General features: G+C 41.9%; 2 protein-coding genes across 3 annotated transcripts; one reads left to right on the top strand and one right to left on the bottom strand.

Annotated features, from left to right (window-relative positions):
• Positions 1 to 1,394: 1,394 nt before the first annotated feature.
• LOC113028909 (beta-1,4-galactosyltransferase 1-like) lies at positions 1,395 to 3,832 on the top strand. Of its 2 annotated transcripts, none has more exons than XM_026179371.1 (2): positions 1,395 to 1,876; positions 2,640 to 3,832. In XM_026179371.1, the coding sequence occupies exons 1-2, from the start codon at positions 1,463 to 1,465 to the stop codon at positions 3,303 to 3,305; spliced, it is 1,080 nt and encodes a 359-aa protein (XP_026035156.1). In that variant the 5' UTR covers positions 1,395 to 1,462; the 3' UTR covers positions 3,306 to 3,832. The 2 variants fall into 2 exon arrangements, with proteins under 2 accessions (XP_026035156.1, XP_026035157.1); XM_026179372.1 differs by lacking the exon at positions 1,395 to 1,876 and adding an exon at positions 2,251 to 2,523.
• Positions 3,833 to 9,538: 5,706 nt separating this feature from the next.
• On the bottom strand, positions 9,539 to 14,469 carry amer2 (APC membrane recruitment protein 2). The gene has a single exon (XM_026180817.1). The coding sequence runs from the start codon at positions 14,276 to 14,278 to the stop codon at positions 12,203 to 12,205; it is 2,076 nt and encodes a 691-aa protein (XP_026036602.1). The 5' UTR covers positions 14,279 to 14,469; the 3' UTR covers positions 9,539 to 12,202.
• Between the last annotated feature and the right edge of the window lie 472 nt (positions 14,470 to 14,941).

The raw sequence follows: 14,941 nt of genomic DNA, 5'->3' as shown, positions 1-14,941 counted from the left end.
GAAAAAGAAAGCAACCAAATATCTTTAAAGATATTTGGGGGTTAGGGGGGTGGTGGGTTGGTTTGTTTTATTTATTTATTTATTTGTTTTTTTGGTGGTACAACTTGAGATTGAGCAACAATCACAGATCCTGATTCATTCTGATAGTAAGAAAGGGCAGTAAAACTCTCAGGCTTTTATCTTTAATAGTTTTTGACATGTTCATGTTCGATTATGGCGGTAGATTTCACTGTGCCAAAAAGCTGCCTGGAAGTGGGTGGATGGACCATTTCACACACACACAAAAACCATCTTTGAAATTATTTGATATATGAAAATGGTCGAGTAGAAGTCGAGTAGAATGCTTGTGGTGATTTGAGATGGAAGGACGGAGCTGTGTTCTTGAGACAATCATCGGATCAGTTCAACACCGTGGCATTTCATCCGTTTGTGTTTTAATATTAGTCAGTTGGAATATTTTTATGCTTTCAGATGAGCATGGCCTCTGTTCACTATTTAAGTTGGTCCCATGACTTAAACACTGACTTCTTCTTTTTTGGGCAAGCTTTATTTACTGATGTCAGTAAGTCTAAGTGTAATTATACAGTAGCTGGACTTTGTTCATGTTATCATTCAGAAAACAGGGAGCTGTGTGTACTAACAACGTCATTAAACGCTGGTTTATGCTTTGCTGATAAAATCACAATCCTAAACATACATAACCTGCCAACAGTTCCAATATTACTTTGCTAAAGAGGACCCATCATTCATCTGTAAAGAGTTCCTGCTGCAAACAATATGAGACAGTGTTCCATGACTATTGTCACCAATTACATGGAAACAGTTTCTTAATTTCTGATGATAGTCATCTAGAGCATTGGATACTTATCAGCGACAATCCAGAGGATTACAGAAATTACCACATGTAGACAGATCTCAAACTTAAACACTATTATTCAAACCAGGAGAGGGCACACTTTAACAACTTTTCAGAGATTTCTTTTCCCCCAATATCACTATATCCGTATTTTCAAACAGAACTTACTTTTTTAATTAAACCTTTCCCATAATAATCACTAATTCTTGTCACTACATTACTTTGTTGGCCATCTGAAATTGCTTGGAGGTAAGATATACATTAAAGAAAGTGATGTTAGGAAAATGTACTAGTGCTCTCTTACTGAATTACTCAGAAAGCCAGGAAGTAATCTACTTTCACATTACAAACAAATTAGGTATGAAACAGTCAACAGAGTCTTGTACACTGGAGAAATTAGTCAAAAGATGTCATGTTTAATTAATAACCACAGGTGTGAGGCCTATCCTGATAAGGTGACGTGAACAAGGAAGTCGTACAGCAAAAATAAAAACCGGTTGGGTTGCTCTTTGTTTGAAATACCTTTGACTTGCAAACATACAGATATGCTGGCAACTGAGCTGTAACAAGGGAAATTAGAGCCGCTGAGTATACTCAAGATAAAAGATGGCAGGAAACTTCAAAAGATTATTTAATTTTCTAGTACTTTTTTCTTTTGTTAGTGTCGCATGTTTTGTGCTGGTTTTATTCTACTCCAGAAGAAGCTTTGTGGTTATTGTTCCTGAAAAACATATTTTGACACTGGGAAACAAAACATTTTCAGGGATGGTAAAGGAGCAAGTCGCGAAGCTGTTGGAGAGGAGGATCAAAGCCTCAAACAAAAGCAGTGAGATGGCACCGACACCATCTGCTGTCAGCTTAACTTTGGGCCCCTGCCCTGAAAACCCCCCAGATCTCATAGGTCCACTCCTCGTTGAGTTTGATTTCGGAAGGACTTGGGAACATGTGAGAAAGGAAGTCAGTCCTTTGCTTCAAAAAGGAGGAAGGTTCAAGCCAAAAGACTGTGTTGCAAAGCAGAAGGTAGGTGAATGACTTGAGAAGAAGAGAGGAAAGAAAGAAACCAGCAACTGATAGCAACTTGCATTTAAGGGGACAAGTTTCCTTAAATTTACTATTTATGTAAGGATTTATTTATTTGTTTGTGTATTTATTTTTACATGTTTTTGGCACTCTTTTTTCATAGTTTATTTTCAATACTTAAACAGGTGTAAATGATCAAATAAAACCTGATTTTACCCAACCAAAAGAGAAATTAGAGGTAATATATAGAGATAAAATGGTATCATATATATCATATAATGATTAACTCACTCACATATTTCTTTATTTGGCTTCATTCGATTCAGTATCATTTGAAATAAACTCGGAAAAAACGTCATGCTTTTTTAAGCTTTTAAAGATAACACGTGACATACATGCTAATATTAAACATCGTCACATTTAAATAATGAGGTCTGTCATTGTATGAGCACAATTATCATGAGCTAAAAGCACAAGCTTCAGAAAGCTACAAACATTCCAATTCAGACAATTCTTTCTACAGTTGGATCCCAGTGACACTAATATGGTCATTTCAAGCAAACACACCTGTGGTTTGCTCCCAGCCAAAAGAAAGCAGTCTTGAAGGGAAGGCAAACAGAGCTAGAGAGAGGATGAACTGTCACCTGGTATGAGATAATACTGAATCATGCAAAGCTACCCTAGAATCAATCAAATAAAATTATTGGTGAATCACGGGCTAATTTTTCAAATGTTAAAGTAAAAGTTATTGTCATGTCTTTAGGTGGCAATCATCATCCCATTCCGGAATCGGCACGAGCATTTGAAGCACTGGCTTTATTACTTGCATCCTATACTGAAGCGACAGCTTGTGGACTACGGAGTCTATGTCATCAACCAAGATGGAGAGGGAGTCTTCAATCGGGCTAAACTGATGAATGCAGGATATGTCGAAGCGCTCAAGGAATATGATTATGACTGCTTCCTCTTCTCTGACGTAGATCTGGTTCCCCTAAATGACCGTAACCTCTACAGATGTTTTGACAATCCACGACACTTGGCTATAGGCATGGACAAATTTAATTTCGACTTACCCTATAAGACCTTCTTTGGTGGGGTCGCTTCATTGTACAAACATCAGTACTTGAAAATTAATGGGTTCCCAAACACCTACTGGGGTTGGGGTGGTGAGGACGATGATATCTACAAACGAATAGTCTTACGTGGAATGCAGGTTTCTCGACCTGACTTACTGACGGGCAGGTACAGGATGATCAAACATCAAAGAGACGCGCACAATGACCCAAATCCAAAGAATCCTGATAAACTGTTTCAAACACATTGGACCATGAATGCGGATGGCATCAATTCCCTCAAATACACAGTAAAGAACATTGAGAAGGATATCTTGTACACTTTTATCACTGTAGATATCGGCTCTCCTGAATGATCTGCCTGAATGCAATTTAACTCTCTTGCGTGGCCAGTGATTCATTGGTGTTTTGATCTCAGAACTGAACGAGTGACTTATGCTCTTAAAATCTCTGTGAATCCAATTTGCCCTAAAATAAATAAATAAATAATTAATTTAGGTATCCACTCCAACAAAAGGAAAATGTTGAAATTCTGAATATTCAAGCAACTCATTTTTTTCATTTTTTTTTTTTTGCTGCACTGGGACAAACAGGGAAATTCCAGTGCTTGTTTCTACTTTATTTTTTTTGAACTCTGCAAAGTATAAGCAATTATAAGTGATGATTTCATCTGTTTTGCAAACAGCAAATAACAAGAAGTATAATGTCTTCTGGCTGGGTTTGATCAGCTGTTAAGTAACCTACCAGTTTAGATTAGATTAGATGAAACTTTATTAATCCCTCGGGTGGGATCCTCTGGGAAATTTAGTTACCAGTAGCACAGCACCAACAGAAGTTGCATGTTACAGATACAATAAGGGGAATGAGAGTAAGGATATAAGCATAAATATACCATATATATACATATACATATATTTTAAAAAGTGTGTTATAACTGTGCGCTATATCTAAGAGGTAGAAAGTAAAGTAACTAAAGGAAGGTGAAAAAAAGGTTTAAATTTAATGCTTAAGAACCTACCAACGAGCATGATAAATGGGACACTATTGTATATTAGATATTCTTAGAGAAGATAAGAACATTAAAACTGCTGTCTCAGATGAATGAATGAATGGCTTCATTTTTAAGCCTCAGGAGTTGCCATTTGGCTCGCTGTCTGAGGAGGGTGCACAGTATCCTGCGGGACCAACATCACCCTTTTCCATCTGCTGCCCTCAGGGAGAAGGTACAGGTCTATACAGGCCAGAACATCCAGACTGGCCAACAGCCTGTATCCACAGGCTGTGAGGCTCCTGAACTCTCTGCCCCCCTCTCACAGACAATAACCATATCCAACTTCTTAATAGCAATGAACTGGTCTGCATTGGTGCATCATAACTTTATCCTCTTCCCCCTCCTGCCCCCCCCCCCCCTCTTTCTTAAATAGATAACTATCATATCTGATATCATATCTCACAGTACAATAATATTGAATGGGTTGCATTGTTGTATTTTGTCATGTTTCTCAGGTCTTTGTCTGAATTTCTACGAACATTATTGCTAAGGATTGTCTTATTGCATTGGAGTCACACTGGGTTAAATATGTACACTTGGGTTTTAAGGGGTATTTATTATTTTCTTCTTTTTTTTGGGTTGTATGGAAGCCCCAAACGCAATTTCATTGTTCTTGACAATGACAATAAATAAATAAATACTAAATACAACAGAGGCAGCCACGGCCACTGTGTCTGCTCAATGTTTGTGCTAATAGTGTCTATTTAGAGCATTTGGATTTCAATTACTTCACAAGTGAGACTGTATACTATGGAGTTTATTTTCATCATAAAATGAAATGACAGATGGTAAAGTCAGAATTTCAATTCATAAACAACATAAAAGCATGGATCCATTTGACCTTGTGTCAACTTTTCAGGCAGCTAGTGGTGGTGCAATGGTGTGGGATATTTTCTTAGCACACTTAGAGACAAGAAAAACTTCGGCAATATTTTTTACATATTTTTTCTCTAATATTTTTATCGGGGAAAACAATTATCATTTAATCACAATAGCCTACCTGAGTGTTATAGCTGAGCACGTTCCTCCCATTTCCCAGAAAGATAGCACACCATGTCACACAGTTCAGATTCTGTCTAACCAGTTTTTTGAGCATGATAATGCATTTTCTGTACTCACATTCCTCGACAAGCACTAATTCAACAGAGCACCTTTGGCATGTGGTTGAACAGAAGATCTCCATCATTACTGTACAGCTGACAAATTTACTGCAACAATGTGTTGGCAAAGGTCATTATGGATCAAATCCTCTGAATGTTGCCAACTCTTTATTGAATTTATCCAACCAGTATTAAGGAACTTCTGAACGCAAAAGGGAAACCAACCTGGTTCTACAGCGAACAAATGGGCTGCTGCCAGTGCTTGCAGTGCAGCGGACCTTCAATTGACCCATCAGCCCAAAAGTGCACCAGCCTGGTATGTCAGATTACCAGTCCACTCCTGTTCACATGGACTTGAACTTCACATATTCACATAAACTTGAGTGACATCCCATTCGTCTTACAGCTATAACAGCTTCAATTCTTCTGGGAAGGTTTTCCACAGGTTTAGACATGTGCTTATGGGAATTTTTGACCATTCTTCCAGAAGCACATTTGTGAGGTCAGACACTGATGTTGGATGAGAAGGTCAGGCTAAGGGTCACTGATTCATCCCAAAGGTGTTCTACGTGGCTGAAGTCAGGACTTTGTGCAGGCCAGTCAAGTTCTTCCACAAAAAACTCATCCATGTCTTTATGCACCTTGCTTTGTGCACTGGTGCAGTGATGCTGGAACAGGAAGGGGCCATCCCCAAACTGTTATTACAAATTTGGGAGCATGAAATTGTCCAAAATGTCTTGGTATACTGAAGCATCAAGTGTTCCTTTCACTGGAATAAAGGAACCGAAACCCACACTATTACCATCCCTCCACCAAACTTGACTCTTGGCCGACAAGTACCAGTGTCCTGGCAACTGCAACACCCAGACTCATCCTTAAGATTGCCAGGTGGAGAAGCATGATTCGTCACTCCAGAGAACACGTCTTCACTGCTCTAGAGTCCAGTGACGACATGCTTTACATCATTGCTAAGGCTCAGATGCGGCTGCTTTCTATGCACTGTTGTTGAGCTAATCTGAAGGCCACATGAAGTTTGGTCAGTAGTGACTGACTCTGCAGAAAGTTGGCGACCTCTGCACACTTTGTGCCTCAGCATCTGCTAACCCCACTATTTTACATGCCCTACTACTTCATGGCTGAGTTGCTGTCGTTCCCAATCACTTCAGTTTTGTTATATTATCACTAACTGTTGACTGTCGAATATTTATTAGTGGGGAAATTTCACGACTAGACTTGTTGTACAGTCTAGTCGTGAAGCCTATCACAGAACTACACTGGAATTCACTGAACTTTTGAGAGCGACCCATCCTCTTAGAGATGTTTGTAGAAGCAGTCTATGTGTCTAGGTGATTTTATACACCTGCTCTTCACAAAATACCAATAATGCTTAAGTACAGCTATACATGTCTAGGTGTCTGTGAAGGTTCTCAGTCATCCAGGTCATCGTAGTCAAAGGAGCTTGCAAAGAAAAGCGTCTGGACTTAACTTAAAGAAGTCCAGACGCTTTTCTTTGCAAGCTCCTTTAACTATACATGTCTAGATACATCTATGGATTCACTACGTTAGACTGATTATTTTAATGTGGTCATCATATTGTATATTATATTATATATTATATTAATGCTTTTAGGGAAATTTATTTTGAGAATTGAGTTAGTATAAGATGGTAATCTCAGGAAAGTTTTAGCACAAACTCAGTTTAGTATAATTTTTAATTCAATATTGAGTAAAAATTTCAAATCTTTGTACTTTGTATTGCTGTGTCTGACCTTACATTTTAATATTCTCAATATTTATCTTGTGATTGATAATTAAATTTTGAATCATTTTGCTTCATGCCTGACACGGTCATATTCAGTTTGCAAGTTAATCACATTTTCCGTTTTATCATTTCAAAGCAGAATTTATCACTCTAGACGAGCACATGCTGTTTTTAGAAAGAACTTACTGGTGTCATAACCATGTGATGCTTAACATTGTTTGGTATCCAGGACTGTCTGGCGTCCTGAGGAATAAACTAGACTTACACATTCTGAAGGTTACAGCTGTACTAGCGTCATACTGTACTGGATCTTCTCGTCTTTACGGTGTACCAAACAGATGTGCCCATTTCAAGGGTCAAAATCTTTGCGCTTCATGAATTCTTAATAAAAGGAAGATTGCACAATTTTTCCCTGAGATGAACTGTAGTGTCACTCAAAAGGCAGACTGAAAAGTGAAGAGGGACAGAGGACAAAATGACACTAACACCTGTGAAGAGGCGAAAAATAGTAGTGAGAGGAGGCTTCACATGGGATGCAAAGTTGAAATCCAGTGATGCAAAGATGTGTTGTGTGCTGAAGGTCACACACATTCAAATGTATTGCATTTCCATTTTTCTAAAGGCTTCACTTGGTGTTTTATTGTCTTTGTATGCATTTTTTACTGCAGCACTTCAACTCCAATCACATCTTTCACACACTGTGTCAGCACCCACCCCCCAAACAGACTCCCATCCTCCTTCCTGCCCAGCCCCCTCTTTTTATTGGTTGACCTAGTGGAGTTACTATGGGAACAACTGTGGAGAGGCTGCCATGCAGAATGTGGGGTACAGCTTTTGAATGGTGCTCTGTCGTACACACATGCACTCACACACATTTATCAAGGCCAGGAAAGCCTACCTACCATCAAGATGTTGTGTTTTTGTAAATACTAGTGGCCTTCATTTTTCTCTGTCTGTGCTAGAATTTCTTTTCTTTACCACCAGATAGGTAGTGTAGTCTTTCTTTTTCATTTTTTTTGTTATATTCAACTGGTAGTACTTTTACTTACAGTACTATGACAGCAGTAAATGCTTATTTGTTATTTACTACAGCCCGTGCTAGAATATTTTGCCTACAATCAAACTGTAGGTCTAAATCTATTAGAGCAAAACTACTGGTCATCCACTACCAGACCTTAAAGCAGATGGGCTACGAAAGACCAAAGCCACACCGGGTGCCACTCATATATGGAAAGAATTTTAGAGCTCATCAAAACTGGACAGTAGAAAATTAGGGGAAAAATTGCTGAATCATGATTTCTGCTGCAACATTTGGATGGTAGGGTCAGAATCTAGTGTAAACAAACTGAAAGCAGGGATCCATCCTACCTTGTATCAACAGTTCAGGGTGCTGGTGGTGTTGTCTGAGATATTTTTATTGCACATTTTTATTGCATATTGGCTCCTAAGAACCAGCTGATTGTCGTTTGAATGGCACAGCTTGTTGCTGACCATGTCTACTTTTTGTGATCACAGTGTACCCGTCATGTGATGGCTTCTTCCAGTTGGATAAGACACCATATCACGAAGCTCAAATCATCTCAAACTGGCTTCTTGAACAAGACAATGAGTTCATTGTACTCAAATGTCCGCCACAGTTACCAGAGCTCAATCCAATAGAGCACCTTTGGGATGTGGTGGAACAGGAGACTGGCATGGACTACTAGCAAGCTGTACCTAATGAAGTGGCCAGTGACAAGTGGATACTTGTGGCTGGTGATCATCAGAAGTTATACCAGCTAAATAAAAGCTTCATTTAAGAGCACTGAAGCTCTTCAAACCCATTCACATACTCACAATAAATCTTATTCTGCCACTTATTCTTTGCTTTTCACCATGAGTCCTTCCCTTGTTCTCTTCCTCACTGGTTTGAATAAGAACCCCATTGTTCATCAGAAACTCAGTGCTCTCTGTTGCACTCTTTAACCAGATTTATGGCCGAAAACAAATAAGCACAAACATGGCTCACACTGAGAACAACTGTCCACATCGAGCAGCCAAACAGCAGATTACTGATGAGATCAGCTGACACAGATATATACAAACACACACACACACACAGATGCAACATTACGCACCATTCTTACTGTCAGCATCCGTGGCTTTGATGTGGTGGGCTGGTACAAGTGAGTGTTATGGTCTTACGTAAGGTTTTTACATAAACCTCGGAGTGTAGAGAGCTGGATAAAGAGGGAGGGGGAATTGCTGCACCATTACAAAGGGGATTCGCACTGCACCAAATCCTCCTCCTACTTCACATGGATAAACCACAACATATAAGCTTTTTCTAGCAACATGAGCCATTCTTGAAAAAATGCGACTATACTTTTCATCTATTCAGGACACACACGGGTCTCATATCCACATGCATCAGTTGTCTCTCTTTGTCATCACCGTGCCTGTCTGTCTCCTTTCTTTCCCCAACAGAGACCAACAGTAGCTAGGGACGCATCTGTCGGGCTTTCATGTCAGCAATCAATAGGATTTATTGATAACCTGTAATCCCCGACCCAGAATGACCTCTCCCTAAGTGCCGGACCACAACAATATCCAAAAACTAAAGCTACATTCTACTCAATGCATCACCTTTTCTCACTCAGGCTGATCCTTAGGGATTTAAGACAGCAGGACATGAGGGGTGGGATGAGAGAAGTGGAATTCAACCTCCATTTTATTTTTTCTCCAAACACAAAAAGGACATAACTCCTATGATGGTGTAAACGTGCTTACAAAGAGTCAGGGGCTCATCTATCAGCGCAAATACAGTTTTCTTTATTAAAAATGTAATGAGGTTTTCACAATATAAACAGATAGAAACATAAAGGAGGGGGGGAAATCTGCTTTTCATCAGAGCAAATGATCACATAAAGGCCCAGAAAAAAAAGAGAAGTGTGTGCCTGCAAAAAATACATTGAGCTGAGTCTGGTGTTGGTGAGCCCATGATGGAAACATGGTGACCTCAGGAGTAAGAGTGTGTCCCAGTGGAACAGTTGTATCATGCCATGTCATACCTGGATGAAGCTAAGAAACAGTGACATGTTGGATAGAGTGATGTCCTGTATTTAAACAAAACCTGGTGGACATTGATTGCATAATGACCTGTCATCTTTCAGTTCTACAGAATCTGACTGTTAAAGGAATCCAAGTAAAATCTTGCCAACCAATAACATCAACCAAAAAAATACTTTACTTAAAAAACAAATCTTTTTCTCAATGAGCAATGAATAAAGGAAGCTAAAGGTCTAAAGCTAAAGAAAGGGAAAATGTGAACCGACATGATCACTTGCTGCTTCCCAGGTGACCTCTAGGGCGCCCTTTTATTTGGCTAGGAGAGTTCCTACTGCAGTCTCAGAATCAGGTTACTCCATGGTTGCCTACACTACACCATAGGGAGGCTGAAAAGATATCTGAACCCGGAGCAGTGTCATGGATCAATCATTAGACTCTAAATGAGATGAGATGGCTTAAAGAACGAGAATGACACTCAAGTGTCACTGATAGCTTCTGTGGGAATGATTACATTAAACTTGGCATATCCTATGAAAATTCTATGGAAATCCCTATAAGGGACCAACCTGCTCCCTTTTAACTGATTGCACTGAATCACTAACAAAGGCCTTCTAGGACTGCAACACACCTTCTTATTTCTAAAACAAGCGGCGTTTTGCAATGTAAGCCACAGGGGACTTAGAAAAGAGTCAAATCCAGTTTGTCTTGCCCCCACAAAAGAGGGACAAAGAGGATAGTAGAACACAGAAAACTATGTCCTCACAAATATCCATTACAATGTCAAGCTACATTCACATTCACTCGCAGCTGTGGTGGCTCGTGAAATTAGGCTATACATTGTTTTTTGTTTTGTTTTGTTTTGTTTTATTCATAGCCAGGAGAAGAAGGGGCGAGGTCGATCATTTAGCATTAGTTCCCAAATTTTGCTATGTATAATATCCTAGTTCTCTAAACTGGCACTTGTCATCCATCCACATTAGCCTATACAGTATGCTAACAGAGAGTAACAGAAAGAAGACAAGGCAGAGTGTTAGAAAGCTGGTGCTGTCACAGTTAAGGATCCGTGCAGTATGATTGCGGAAAGGGAAAGTCTATAAAAACAGTACGAAATCCAGTGAAGAACAAAGTACTAGCTAGAAAAAATGTGTTTGTGCATGTGTTCGTAGAGAAGAAAGTTATCCAGTGTAGCTACAAATACAGTGCCAAAGGTTGAGCAGTGCACATGTGTCAGATCCTTCAGCATTAGATGACGTTCCCTGACCTTTGTGCCTTGATATGTGGCACTACATGCAGAGAGCGAGAAGAAATGTGTATGTGTGTGTGTGTATGATTCTGCATGTGCGTGTGTTCGCAGACAACGAAGCCTTAGTGCAAGGGATCCCTCCAGGTTGATGTATTGCGATAGTTTTGCAGGTTTCCATTGGTATTTAAACATTTGTAAATCCCAGAGATTAAAATTCTGTGAATGTACTTCCAGTGAAGCAGCCGGGTGTGAGTGAGATCCAAGTACAAAGGCTGAAGCCAAAGTTAGTCCAAATGGATTTTAAAAAAAGAAATCCGCTAATCGATCTTAAAAAGTATGAGATGCAGTGTGACCTTCTGCAGGATAGCTTTGTAGCTGCAAAGTAGATAATAAAAGCAGTTCAGAGTTCATGTATAGTTTTAAAACCAGTGTGCGATCAGCAAAAGACCATGTTAAAAAAAAACCATTTACAGCAACCAAAGGAAAAATGGAGGAAAACTGTTGGGACTTTTCCAAACTATGACAAAATCAAAAAACTTTGGCTCTAAAATCAGAGAATTAGGAGGTACGTATTACAGATTAGATAATAATAATAATAACAATAATAATAATAATAATAATAATAATAATGTTGATTAGATTAGGTCCTTACTATCAGATTGAGTTAAACAAATTGTGGAAATCTAAAAGAAAAACATAAAAGAAAAAAAGGTGCTCTGCTTTTGTTTTCTGTCAAAGTGGTGGTTGTATAGTTAACAGATTGTCAACAGTCAACCCCCAAAGGTTTAAGGAGGGTTGCAAAATGTTAACCTAGCTTTTTCAAGTTTCCTAGTGACTTTCTCAGGTGAACAAAGCACTTACTCTAATGTAGCTGTTCGTGAGCCAACACGCCTAAGGAATGAGAGATTTAAAGATTTGAGAGGAATTCCTAGGCCATTGACTGTACAGCTCAACATTTTTCTTTGTCTGGGGAAACATTTGGCTCTACGTAAGCTGCAGTGTAGCAATGTGCACTCCAGTCCAGCGGAAAATCACCCATGTGACAGAAGCTACTTCTTGTGGGCAGTCCCTCTGGCTGTGCCGCCAGATTTGTTTCCAGAACGACGAACTGGCACCTTGGATACTGGGATTCTGGTGCGAGCCGGAGGAGGCGGTTGCGTCTTTGGTGGAGTTGATTCAGCCTCTAGGACGGACGACAGGGCTGACTGGCTTGCAGAGTGAGGGGGTGTGGTTGGTTTGGTGCTTACCGGGATCTTGGATTCTCGAGGAAGGCTGGCGCTGCCTTTCATTGATCGGAAGGAGCAAGAGGAGGAGGAGGAAGGCAGAGTTGCTTGGGAGATGGGGCTTGTTTTGTGTTCAGTGGACGGAGAGGGCGAGCTGTTTGGATCTTCATCTCCCTCCTGATCCTCTGCTTCTTCTTCAGGATCATTGTAGAGGTCATACAGGTGGTCTCCAGAGCAACTGTCACGTGATAGGGCCATATTCTGGTTATGCTGCAGCCCACTTTCGTCAGGTGTTGCTGTAGGTGTTGCTGACGGTGTGTCCCAGTAGCCCTCGTCACTAAGCGGCTCTTTTTCACCTGGCGATGTAGGGTGACGACCATGTGCGTGAGGGAGAGGGGGTTTAGCTGCCCGGCTTCCCGCTCCACCAACTACTGGAATCTTACTGAGTCCCAGCGCCTTCACCTGTGGTACCTTTCTATCTGAACTCCTGGAAGCTGAGGGAAGGTAGCTGCTAGCAGGGTTGGTGCGAGGGGGATAAGTAGAAGTAGGGGTAGAGGAGGAAGGTTGATGCGATCGGGGCAATGCAGGGGAGTTGTCTCCTGTGGAAGGCAACATGTGCCAGAGTCCCTGCATGTCTGCATCGTCCACTCCTTCTGGACTTGCCATTTCTTCCCCTCCACCCATGTAGGCCACCACACCACTCCCGGGTGGGTGCTGTTGTGGTTGAGGTCGTGCCCTGGTCCGGGCAGGGAGGGAGGCAGGTGCAGAGTTTGGGGAGACAGAGAACATGGGCTGGGGCATCTGAGAAGATAAAGGGGGTTTAGATGGGGAGATGCTACTGGTGATACCAACAACTCTCCCAATACCCACTCCCACGCTACCTCCTCCTCCCCCACTGCTACTGCTGCTGGTACCACTGCCCCCATTACCCACTGGGCCCTCTTCATCGGCATCAGCAATAATGTCACCACAGCCTGTGAGAGAATCAAAGCTCTTGAGGGACGTGACGTCAGTGAAGAGGAGGGAGCAGAGTCGGTCCACAGAGGGCTCTGATGGTGGGTCACCAGTGCTGCAGCGATCCAAAGGGGGTGTAGCAAGGGAGGGGGTGAGACTGGAAATTGAGGCTTTGGCTTTTTGGATGGGTGGTCGCAGTGGTGAGTCAGTGGGCGTGTAGGGAAAGGGAGAGTCTGGCTCACCAGATGGCCCTGGCATGGCAACACAGTGTGGAGGTGTCATGGTAACGCTCGTGGTGGGAGTCTCTAGTGCTTGGAGGTTAGGTCCTGCTTCTGCATCCTCACAGTCTGCTTGGTGGTTATGGGGAGGTGGTTCAAGGGTTAGAGTAATGTCCTTTACCTTTTCAGCATCAGCAGCATCTCCATCCTTGTCCTTCTTCGCCTCCGCCTCTTCTCCATCGCCCTCATTTGTTTTGTCTTTACGTCTCCATCGCATGCTGCTGAAAAACCCTTTCAGGCCCCTTCCTCTTCTGACAAGTCCTGCTCCTCCGTTTTCACTCGACCTAAAACTCCCGCGTCGGAGAAGAGAGAAGAAACTTAGCGATTTGCTCAGAGACCTCACCGGCCCCACCTCCAGGCCTGCAAGTCCCTCCCCTCTCTGTCCATCAGCGTCGTTATTAGAGCTTATTAGTCCATCGTGGGTTTTGCTCCTCACAAGTTCCGCCGATGCCCCTGAGCTGTTTCCATTCAAAGAATTTCCATTGTCAGAATTCCCGTTGTTTCCGCTGTTTGTAGCCCCTTTGTTCCTGAAGGAAAAGAAGCTGGCCATTCCAGATCCAGTGCGCCGCTTCCCAAAGAGTTTGAAGGCAGCTTTGTTGATCTTCCCTGTAGGCTGAGGGTCACATTGAGGGGCCACAGGAGGCTCCACACACTCTGAGTGCACCTCCATTATCTAGTACTCTATTGCTCCCACTCTATCGTCTCCCTCGAGCTCTTTAGCTACCTTTTTATCCTCTCTCTTTCTGGCGCACATACATTCACCCTCTCTCTCTCTCTCTCTCCCTCCACCCTGCTGTCTGGTGCTCTTTCACTCCCACTCTGACTTGCTTTAACGCCTGCCTGCTGGTTTTCTCTGTCTGCCTCCCTCCCTCTTTCTCTTTCTCTCTCTCTCTAGCTCTCTCTCACACAGCCGCACACACAAACACACATGCTGCTCCTCACTGTATCCATGGCAACTGGGTGGGCTAAGCAGCTTTCGTCAACGTTGGCGGGGCGCCAGCGTCTCTCCTCCACTCCCTCCCCCAACCCCCTTTCCTCTTCTCTGCTTCCACCTTGCCTGTCACCGATGCACTGGTTGGTCTTTCCTTTTAATTATTGAGTATTTCCGAAGCCCAAAATTCACCCCATCCATCAGTGTGTGTGTGCACCGTGTGTGCGTGTGTCCACGTCTCTGTGTTTGTACAAACCCATTCCAGGGTAGCAATGAAGCAATACGCACCCACTGATCTGCTGATGCATTATAAAGGATTAGACATGAGTTCAATATGTTTATGAGGGTTTCCTTAATGGCAGCTCGGTTGAATAGCCAATTATTAGGACAGATCACAGGCTA

The sequence above is a fragment of the Astatotilapia calliptera genome, chromosome 9, assembly GCF_900246225.1.
Source record: "Astatotilapia calliptera chromosome 9, fAstCal1.2, whole genome shotgun sequence".
Classification (NCBI taxonomy): Eukaryota; Metazoa; Chordata; class Actinopteri; order Cichliformes; family Cichlidae; genus Astatotilapia; species Astatotilapia calliptera.
The sequence above is the reverse complement of the archived record's forward strand: the minus strand, read 5'-3'. Positions and strand labels throughout refer to the sequence as shown.

What these genes read in the sequence shown, in the direction of transcription:
- LOC113028909 (XM_026179371.1), top strand. Translation starts at nt 1,463, where the DNA reads ATGGCAGGAAACTTCAAAAGATTATTTAATTTTCTAGTACTTTTTTCT. An exon ending in ACTGTGTTGCAAAGCAGAAG is followed by an intron (nt 1,877 to 2,639) that starts GTAGGTGAATGA and finishes TCATGTCTTTAG; the next exon opens with GTGGCAATCATCATCCCATT.
- amer2 (XM_026180817.1), bottom strand. Translation starts at nt 14,278, where the DNA reads ATGGAGGTGCACTCAGAGTGTGTGGAGCCTCCTGTGGCCCCTCAATGT.